A 10,775-nucleotide genomic window follows, 5' to 3' on the forward strand; every position below is an offset into this window, starting at 1 on the left:
TCCAGAGGAGGGGTTCTGTTTAGGACATCCATGGACACCTTCCCAGAACTGGATGACCGCGCTGCCACCGTCTTTTGACTATAGCGCGGTCGGGACGTAGTTAAGAATTAATGGTACCACTGCACACCTGCTACAGCACAGCGCATTTCTGTGCGTGTTGGGAAAAGGGCGTGATTTTGTGCATGTTCCCAACATGCATGTATGAACGTAGCCCAAGGTTTCCATCTACTTTAAGCAGCTGCAATAAATAACTAAGCTTATTTTTGTTGCTTTTTAACAAAGGCCAAAAAAAACAATGGGGTCTGTGTTGTAGGAAGGATTGGACGATTTATAAAGATGTTCTGCCCGTGTGTTTCGCTGTAAATTCCACCGATATATCACACCGCCGCGAACCCGTTCTAGTTCATGTTATTCAGGAATTGTCCTCTAGGTGGCGACGTTGTCCTTTTCTGCTGTCTTTCAATGGCTCTCTTCCACTTTGTGTTTTCTTTTTGCCAATCTGAAATCTTTATATCATTTTATATCGCTCGCTTCATCACAATAATCTGTGCCATATGGGGAGGGGAGAATATCGGTAACAATCAAAGATAATTGGAGAGCTTGGGGTCTTGGCATATAATGGGGGCCACAGATAGTAACTGTGATAGGATTCATCTCTGGTGTTCATAAGCAAAGGTTTGATTGGTGCATAGTAGTTCCAATTCCCTTTACCATGGAGAAAATGGAAAGGTCACTGGCCCATGACATTTGCATCTTTTGAATTACTGCAGAAATAACAGGATAAGCCCCACATAAGTATAACCACTGTGCAGCACTACTAAGAAGGAAGCAGAGCCTGCTTATGTAATAAGGGGAGATATGACTCCACTGATCTTCACAGCAGGTGTACAGACCAGGGACTCAGCACAGGGATGATGGGAGCCTCTCATAATGGGCACAGCAGGTGTACAGACCAGGGACTCAGCACAGGGATGGTGGGAACCCCTCATAATGGGCACAGCATGTGTACAGACCCAGGAACTCAACACAGGGATGGTGGGAACCCCTCATAATGGGCACAGCAGGTGTACAGACCTGGGAACTCAACACAGGGATGGTGGGAGCCTCTCATAATGGGCACAGCAGGTGTACACACCCAGGAACTCAACACAGGGATGGTGGGAACCCCTCATAATGGGCACAGCAGGTGTACAGACCCAGGAACTCAACACAGGGATGGTGGGAGCCTCTCATAATGGGCACAGCAGGTGTACAGACCCAGGAACTCAACACAGGGATGGTGGGAACCCCTCATAATGGTCAAAACAGGTGTAAACACCCGGGAACTCAGCACAGAGGTGGTGGGAACCCCTCATAATGGGCACATCAGGTCTACAGACCTGGGAACTCAGCACAGCAATGGTGGGAACCCCTCATAATGGGCACAGCAGATGTATAGAGGTGGGAACTCAGCACAGGGATGGTGGGAACCCCTCATAATGGGCACAGTAGGTGTACAGATCCGGGAACTCAGCAGGGAAGGTGGGAACCCCTCATACTGGGCACAGCAGGTGTACAGACTTGGGAACTCAGCACAGGGATGGTGGGAACCCCTCATACTGGGCACAGCAGGTGTACAGACTTGGGAACTCAGCACAGGGATGGTGGGAACCCCTCATAATGGGCACAGAGGGTGGTCAGACCCGGAAACTCAGCACAGGGATGGTGGGAACCCCTCATAATGGGCACAGCAGATGTATAGACCCGGGGACTCAGCACAGGGATGGTGGGAACCCCTCATAATGGGCACAGCAGGTGTACAGACCCAGGAACTTAGCATAGGGATGGTCGGAACCCCTCATAATGGGTACAGAGGGTGTGCAGACCCCGGGAACCCAACACAGGGATGGTGGGAACTCCTGATAATGGGCACAGCGGGTGTACAGACCCAAGAACTCTGAATTGCTAGCACAAATTTTGAAGATGAATGTTGCAAATGTGGGCAAAATGTGGTCAAATGGGCATTCCATTATTTTATATATAAACCTTTTTTTTTTTTTTTTTTTTTTTTTTTTTTTTTTTAAGACAAATGTTCATCTTTTAATTAACAGACAAACTTATGTATTGTGCTTTATCACTAATGTGAATTTTATTTTTATTTTTTTTTTGCAAATTCATTATTTTTTTAAATATCTTTTTATTAGCATATTTTCAATTACAATACACAAGAAAAACAAATCCAAAGACACAAAAACAAGACAAAAAACAAAACAAAACAAAAAAAACAAACATTCCGCCCTCACAGGTCGAAACTTAGATTTCATTATTTTTATAAACATGCTTCTTAATCTTTTTAACCCCCTTGACACCGACACGAATTGGCCCTTAGTGCCGGTTCACACTAGCGCGATGCCAGACATCGCATGTAATTCGCAGCGCACTGCTGTTCACATTACATGCGATGTCTGTGCGGGTGCGATGTCAGCCATACAGATAGCATGGCTGATATCGCACCGCATTCGGTCCAAACACGCACAGGACCCCTTTTTCTGTTTGGACCAGAATCGGATCGCATGTGTGTTCACCCAAAATGCGATCTGATTCATGTCCGAACTGTCAGTTCGTAGTGCGATACGCGAGCTGATATGGGGGTGTCGTTAACATATAATGACACTCCCTAGCAGTTCGCATATGGCAGTGTGAACTGCCGTGCGTGTCGGGAGCGATGCGGGAACCCGCACATGATTCGCAGGGTTCTCGCATCGCGCTAGTGTGAACCGGCACTTACATTCCGAAGCTGGTAGAAGGGTCCCCTGATCATGTAACACTGTGATAGGCTGATATAATTGGGAGCCTGTCCTACCAGCTCCCGATCATTGGTAGTTGACCATGAGTAGCCAGCCAATGGAGGGCACCCCAGATTAAGACAAAAACGCATGTTGGCGACAGCTGGGCGTTAAGGCCGACCTGCTGCCCCCCCCCCCCAATAAAAACGTATTAATGTCATAAAGGGGTTAAGACAACTTTAAATGAACAATTACACAGATTTATTGTCCTTAATGTAAATTTCTAAAGTCGAACGTTTGGCGAATGGCGTTTAAACTCGTTCTAATGTAAATCCCATTATTGTATTAAAGTGGGGTACCCCCTAAAAAAAAAAAAAAAAGTCAGCAGCTACAAATACTGCAGCTGCTGGCTTTTAATAATCGGACACTTACCTGTCCCAGGGTCCAGCGATGCGGGGGAACGAAGCCCCCCCCCACGCTCCCCGCTCCGCTCGTGGCGCCGTCATGCATACTGTGGGCACCCGGCTGTGGCTTCACAGCCGGGCACCCACTGTGCATGCGCGAGCGGCGCAGGGCGCCGTGATACGCCGTACAGTCACCTGGGACACATGACAGGTCCCAGGTGAATGTGCGGCGCGAGGGGAAGTGATGTCACCAGCCCGGGCAATGAAGAAGGCAGACTACGAGGGACCCCCTAGCAACCGGTATTTAGAGGTGAGTAAAAAATTTTTTTTTTGCCAATTATTTTTTTTTGATTTTTTTTACGAATTTTAAGTAGTTTTATTTTTTTGGTGGCAACACCACTTTAAATACGCTTCCTAATTTATTTATTTTTTTTATCACACACATTGACCTTCTGCTAACAGGTAGACATATTTATATTTATTTATTTTAACGATTGCCTTTTCGAAAAACGTAAAGTCGAACATTGGCGAATGGCGGTTAAAAGCTTTCGAATGTAAATTCCATTATTTAAAAAAATATGCCTCCTAATTTTTTTTTTTTTTTTTTTAAGGGAACATGGCCTTTTAATGAACAAATACGTAAATTTTCTGTCCGTAATTTTAAACGCAAACGGGGCAGCTAAATACGGTCAAACCTGGACTCTACTATTTTATAAAATACGCCCCCCCCTCCAAAGCAACATAGGCATTTTAATTTTTAAAATGTAATAAAAATCTCAAGGGGGGGGGTGGGTGCCAGGACATTGAATGACTGTCTGTACTAAAAATAAAAAGCAACAGAGACGGCACGTTGACGCAGCATGCCAGCGCAGCGCCGCGGCGCTAAGGGCTGTTGATGGTGGACAGTAGAGGGAGAGAAAGGAATAAAAAAAAAAAAAAAAGCTGAAGGAGCTGATTACTGCCAGGTCCCTGGTGGGGAGATGAATGTTAAAGCACTTTCCCTGTACTGTCACTAAACCCTGCCCTCCCTATTTATCACTCCCTTGACATGCTGTTAGCAAATGGGAGCAAAGCGGGGCAGATCTCTCACTCTCAGGTCACTCTGCCTGTGCTTAACACTTGTTGCGAAAAAAAAAAAAAAGAGAGAGAGAGGAAAAAAAAAAGAAAGGGAAAAAAAAAGGGGGCAGATTAAAAAAATATCCAGCGCTTGTAGCAGCTAAAAAAAAAAAAAAAAGAAAAAAAAAAAAACGAAAAGAAGGAGCAGGGATTCCAGGAGCTGATGAGAAGCCAGGGGAGAGGAAGCCTCCTGCAAGGATTAGAGGCTGGAGATTTGTCTCTGTGAATTGGGTGAATTATTTAATAGGAGCTGCTGTACTGAGCGGAGGGAGGAGAGCCCACAGGCAGCATGGCTGAGAACACCAGCCTGGCCAGCAAGTCTGCTTTGGTAAGTCAGTTGTCATGGGGGGGAAGGGGGGGGGGTGCTGCATGATCCTGGGGTGCTGTGCCTGGCTGTCCTAGTGACCTGTGCCTATCTGTCATGGGCAGAAATTCCCTGTCTGTCCTGGGGTCCTGTGCCCCTCTGTCCTGGGAACCTATAATTGTCTGTCCTGGGGACCTGTGTCTGTCTGTCCTGGGGACCCATGCCCCTCTGTCCCGGGGACCTGTTCCCCTCTGTCCTGGGAACCTATAATTGTCTGTCCTGGGGACCTGTGTCTGTCTATCCTGGGGACACCTGCCTGTCTAACCTGGGGTCCTGTGCCCCTCTGTCCTGGGGTCCTGTGTCCTGTCTTTCCTGAGGTCCTGTGCCCCTCTGTCCTCAGGTCCTGTGCCTCTCTGTCCTGGGGTCCTGTGTCCTGTCTTTCCTGAGGTCCTGTGCCCCTCTGTCCTGGGGTCCTGTGTCCTGTCCTGAGGTCCTGTGCCCCTCTGTCCTGGGGTCCTGTGTCCTGTCCTGAGGTCCTGTGCCCCTCTGTCCTGGGGTCCTGTGTCCTGTCCTGAGGTCCTGTGCCCCTCTGTCCTGGGGTCCTGTGTCCTACCTGTCCTGAGGTCCTGTGCCCCTCTGTTCTGGGGTCCTGTATGTCCTAAGGTCCTGTGCCCCTCTTTTCTGGGGTCCTGTGCCTGTCTGTTCTGGGGACCCCCGCCTGTCTAACCTGGGGTCCTGTGTCTATCTGTCCTGGGGACCTGAGCCCATCTGTCCTGGAGATGCCTGTCTGTCCTGGAGACTTGTGCCTGCCTATCCCGGGGACCCGTGGCCCTCTGTCCTGGGGTCCTGTGCCTGCCTGTCCTGGGGACCTATGCCTGCCTGTCCTGGGGTACTGCACCCATCTGTCCTGGGGGCCTGTGCTCTTCAGTACCTGTACCTGTCTGTCCTGGGTGTTTCCCACCTTACATATATGCTCCTGACCCTTGAACTCAAGCTGGACTATTGCCCCCATTTACAAACTGGATACTTTGTAACTGTGGGTTGCCCCCTTGCCGGTTTCACCCTTGGCTCCTAACCCTTGAACTCGGACTGGGCTGCTGCTGCCTGACTTTACTAAATGTATCAGCCAGAGACCTGGGTACATTGTAACTGCTGGGCATGATACAAAACACACACAGGATTCTGGGGACCCCAACATGTCTAACCTGAGGGTGTGTATATGTGACCCCTGTCTGTCTGTCCTGGAGACCCATGGCTGTCTGTCCGGGGGACCCATGTCTGTCTGTCCTGGGGACCCATGTCTATCTGTCCTCGAGACCCATGTCTGTCTGTCCTAGGGTGTATATATACAGGTTTCACCCCCAGCTCCCAACCCTTGCACTCAGACTGGACTGCTGCCATCTCCCTTTACCAAACGTATCAGGAATGGACATCCTGTAAATGATACAAAACACACAAAAGTAACAGCACTGATATAAAACAAAGCAAACAATATGTTGGCTCCATTGTCTTTGTTTGTTGTGTTTCAGCAGAACTTCTGTGTTTTGCTGGTTATTGCTGTGTTTGTATACTGCTGACATTGCCTTTCCTACCTACCCTCCCCCTCTATGTAGATTGTTAGCTCTTCTGTACAGTTTCCCATGCAGGTATCTAGGGATGTTACATCATTATTGTTACACTCCCTGAATTGCTGTTGTAAAAAAGAAAACCTCCATTACTTTTTGTATCGGTTTCGATTGTAAGCTCTTCTGTACAGGGTTCCCATGCAGGTCATTATGTGTGTTACATCTTTTTATTTATTTTTTTTTTTTTTTTTGGGGCATAGTTCAAAAAAAAAAAGTATAATTTGTATCCATTTAGATTGTAAGCTCTTTGTTTCCATACCATTAAATTGTTATTATTTCATAATTTGTTGGTGCTTTGAAAAAAAAAAAAAACCCTGTAACCTTTTGTATCGGTTTAGACTGTAAGCTCTTTTGAACACAGATCCTGATCCTTTACTACCATGCATTTATTTATGTAATTACATTATTGCCATAGTCCCTTGCACACACACAATTTTGTTGGGATAACACACATCAATAGTAATAATCTTTATTATTCATTTACAGCGTTGTGTAGATTGCTGGGACTTTACAAATGAAGGTGAAATTTATAATAGAAATACATTGATGGCTGCTGTGGTGCATGCTGTACAACGCTGGGGTATATGTCAGAGCTATATATATATATATATATATATATATATATATATATATATATATATATATATATATATATATATATATATATATATATATATATATATATATATATATATATATGTATAATAATAATAGTGTGTGACTGTGGGGGGACATTAGAGTGTAAGCTCCTCTGCTACAGAGACTGATGTGACTGGCTCGGTGTTCTCTGTACAGCACTGCAGTATATGTCAGAGCTATATAAATGTATAATAACTGGGAGACTGTGGGGGGAAATTAGAGTGTAAGCTCCTCTGGTACAGAGACTGATGTGACCGGCTCAGTGTTCTCTGTGCAGCACTGGGGTATATGTCAGTGCTATATACATGTATAATAACTAGAAGACTGGGGGGACATTAGAGTGTAAGTTCCTCTGGTTCAGAGACTGATGTGACTGGCTCAGTGTTCTCTGTACAGCACCACAGTATATGTCAGAGCTATATAAATGTATAATAATAGTGTGTGACTGTGGGGGGACATTAGAGTGTAAGTTCCTCTGGTTCAGAGACTGGTATGACTGGCTCAGTGTTCTCTGTACAGCACCGCGGTATATGTCAGAGCTATATAAATGTATAATAATAATAGTGTGTGAGTGTGGGGGGGGGGGGGCATTAGAGTGTAAGCTCCTCTGCTACAGAGACTGGTGTGACTAGCCCAGTGTTTTTTGTACAGAGCTGTGGTATATGTCAGCGCTATATAAATGAAAAGACACAAAGCGCACACTATTCGTAGCACATAGCATGAAGCGAATTCCTGTTGTTCCGGTGTGAAGAAAGTATATTATACAAATTTTATATTTGTATAGTAATAATAGTATGGTGGGACTTTAGAGTGTAAGCTCCTCTGGTACAGAGACTGATGTGACTGGCTCAGTGTTCTCTGTACAGCACTGTGGTATATGTCAGAGATATATAAATGTATGATAATAATAGTGTGTGACTGTGGGAGGACATTAGAGTGTAAGCTCCTCTGGTACAGAGACTGTTGTGACTGGCTCAGTGTTCTCTGTACTGCACTGCGGTATATGTCAGAGCTATATAAATGTATAATAATAGTGTGTGACTGTGGGGGGACATTAGAGTGTAAGCTCTTCTGGTACAGAGACTGGTGTGACTGGCTCAGTGTTCTCTGTACTGCACTGCGGTATATGTCAGATCTATATAAATGTATAATAATAATAGTGACTGTGGAATGGATCAGAGTTATATAATAATAATATCAGTTATGACAACCCTCAGTGTATGTGTGTTGTGATTGCTCTGATTAGATCTGTTTCAATCTCTCCATATACGTGTATCTGTCCCATGTAGGCACCCACACACATATAAAACGTTCATCGGTCATAAACATATACATAAAACGCAGCGAGTACAAGCGTACATGTTGTTAGTAAACAGTGGAGCGCAGTGAATGGAGATCACACTCCTTCCAATGAATTCTCCGCTCATGTCATATGACAAATAAGACAAATTTAACCAAACGGCACAGAAAGTTTGTATTAACCCTTCCTCCGCCGGGCCCGTCTGCCACGACTATCCTGGACTGTTTACACAGCTAGCTGGTTCAAACACGTTTTCTGTGACCCTCATACAAGGGGAATCAGTGATCTTATCTTCCTGTGGTTGGCAGTTTATATATATATATATATATAAAAACTGTGCTACCTAATGATTTAAATCTTATTTTTTGCACATATAATTAACAAGTCATTTGACATAAGTGATGTATAAGACAACAAGAATGATGAAAAGTGACAACATATTGAAATAATTAATAATTGTGTGACTTGACTTTTCCGTAAAAACAATAAAAACGTATATTTGAAAAAAATAAATAAAATAATTGTGTGACGGGGGGGGGGGGGGCATTAGAGTGTAAGCTCCTTTGTACAGAGACTGATATGACTGGCTCAGTGTTCTCTGTACAGCACTGCGGTACATGTCAGCGCTATATAAATGTATAATAATAATAGTGTGTGGCTGTGGGGGGACATTAGAGTGTAAGCTCCTCTGGCACAGAGACTGGTGTGACCAGCTCAGTGTTCTCTGTACAGCACTGCGGTATATGTCAGAGCTATATAAATGTATAATAATAATAGTGTGTGGCTGTGGGGGGACATTAGAGTGTAAGCTCCTCTGGCACAGAGACTGGTGTGACCAGCTCAGTGTTCTCTGTACAGCACTGCGGTATATGTCAGAGCTATATAAATGTATAATAATAATAGTGTGTGGCTGTGGGGGACATTAGAGTGTAAGCTCCTCTGGCACAGAGACTGATGTGACTGGCTCAGTGTTCTCTGCATTTTGGTTTATGTCAGAGATATATAAATTCATATTATTATTAAATAGGATTTATATACCGCCAGTGTATAATAATAATAGTGTGTAACTGTGGGGGGGGGACATTAGAGCGTAAGCTCCTCTGGTTCAGAGACTGATGTGACTTGCTCAGTGTTCTCTGTACAGCACTGCGGTATATGTCAGAGCTATATAAATGTATAATAATAATAGTGTGTGACTGTGGGGGGACATTAGAGTGTAAGCTCCTCTGGTACAGAGACTGATGTGACTTGCTCAGTGTTCTCTGTACAGCACTGCGGTATATGTCAGAGCTATATAAATGTATAATAATAATAGTGTGTGACTGTGGGGGGACATTAGAGTGTAAGCTCTTCTGGTACAGAGACTGATGCGACTGGCTCAGTGTTCTCTGTACAGCACTGCGGTATATGTCAGAGCTATATAAGTGCATAATAATAATAATAGTGTGTGACTGTGGTAGAAGATTAGAATGTAAGCTCTCTGGCACAGAGACTGATGTGATCACTCAGTGTTCTCTGCATTTTGGTATATGTCAGAGCTATATAAATTCATATTATTATTATTATTATTATATAGGATTTATATAGTGCCAATATATAATAATAATAATGTGTGACTGTGGGGGTTACATTAGAGTGTAAGCTCCTCTGGTACAGAGACTGATGTGACCAGCTCAGTGTTCTCTGTACAGCACTGTGGTATATGTCAGAGCTATATACATATATAATAATAGTGTGTGACTGTGGGGGGATATTAGAGTGTATGCTTGATTGATTTATATCCGATGAATTAAAAAATGTATAAATTGACCAAAATTGAAAGCTCACATAAACATGTCCTAATTCTCACTCAGAACGGAAGTCACCCTCCAGCGCGGGGTCTTTGTTCCTAACATGGGAGAGCGCGCCTGTCCCTTATTACGGACCCTGTTGATCCAAACTTTTTTGCTGTTTAATCTTGTTAAATTGTTTTAATGATTTTTCTTCCTACTCATCAACTATCGGAAAATAGTGGAATGAAGTCAATAGAGCCGAGGAAAGCAGGGAATTGATTTATCCGGGTGGTGAATGTGAGTTTTCAGCCTGAGCGCAGCGATTGTTGGATTACCCCGACCATCTCTCTAATTAATGATATCAAAACAAAGCTCTAATGAATAAGACAAGCTCGCTTTTCCGGCTCGGGTCTTCCTGCGTTTAGTCGCACTTTGTCATTCGGCACGGTGGTGGGGGGGGGGGGCGGTAAAGAAGCCCGCAGACATCAATAAAGCAATTTCAGTTAATGGGAGAGGACAAATAAAATACTAAAACCATCCCTTAAAATCCCTGAAATCCTTCATTGCTTGTAAAATAAATGTTAATACTGAGATTTTTATTCACATGAGGGGGTGAAACATTTTCAGTGTAATACTTTGTAATTGTATGGTTAACAAAGAATTAAAAAAATTCATAAAGTGCCAATTAATATTATTATTTAGGATTTATATAGTGCCAACAATTTGTGCAACACTTTACAAAATAAAGGGAGACAGCACAGCTACAATACAAGAAGATTAGAAGGGATACGAAATGTACAAAATGATACAACAATGTAATGTAACATTGTGTGTAAAGGTGGATTTGGCA

The 10,775-nt window shown here is 44.0% G+C and overlaps 1 protein-coding gene across 1 annotated transcript in view; it reads left to right on the forward strand.

Annotated features, from left to right (window-relative positions):
* Positions 1 to 4,228: 4,228 nt before the first annotated feature.
* ARID3C (AT-rich interaction domain 3C) overlaps positions 4,229 to 10,775 on the forward strand; it is a 301,212-nt gene continuing 294,665 nt past the window's right edge. The window contains exon 1 of the mRNA XM_077490555.1: positions 4,229 to 4,613. Coding sequence (XP_077346681.1) covers positions 4,575 to 4,613 — 39 coding nt within the window. The 5' untranslated portion in view covers positions 4,229 to 4,574. The remainder of the gene's footprint in view (positions 4,614 to 10,775) is intronic.

This window comes from Lithobates pipiens, unplaced genomic scaffold, assembly GCF_037356315.1.
Source record: "Lithobates pipiens isolate NorthernLeopardFrog02 unplaced genomic scaffold, aLitPip1_a1.2 Scaffold_19, whole genome shotgun sequence".
NCBI classification, from domain to species: Eukaryota; Metazoa; Chordata; class Amphibia; order Anura; family Ranidae; genus Lithobates; species Lithobates pipiens.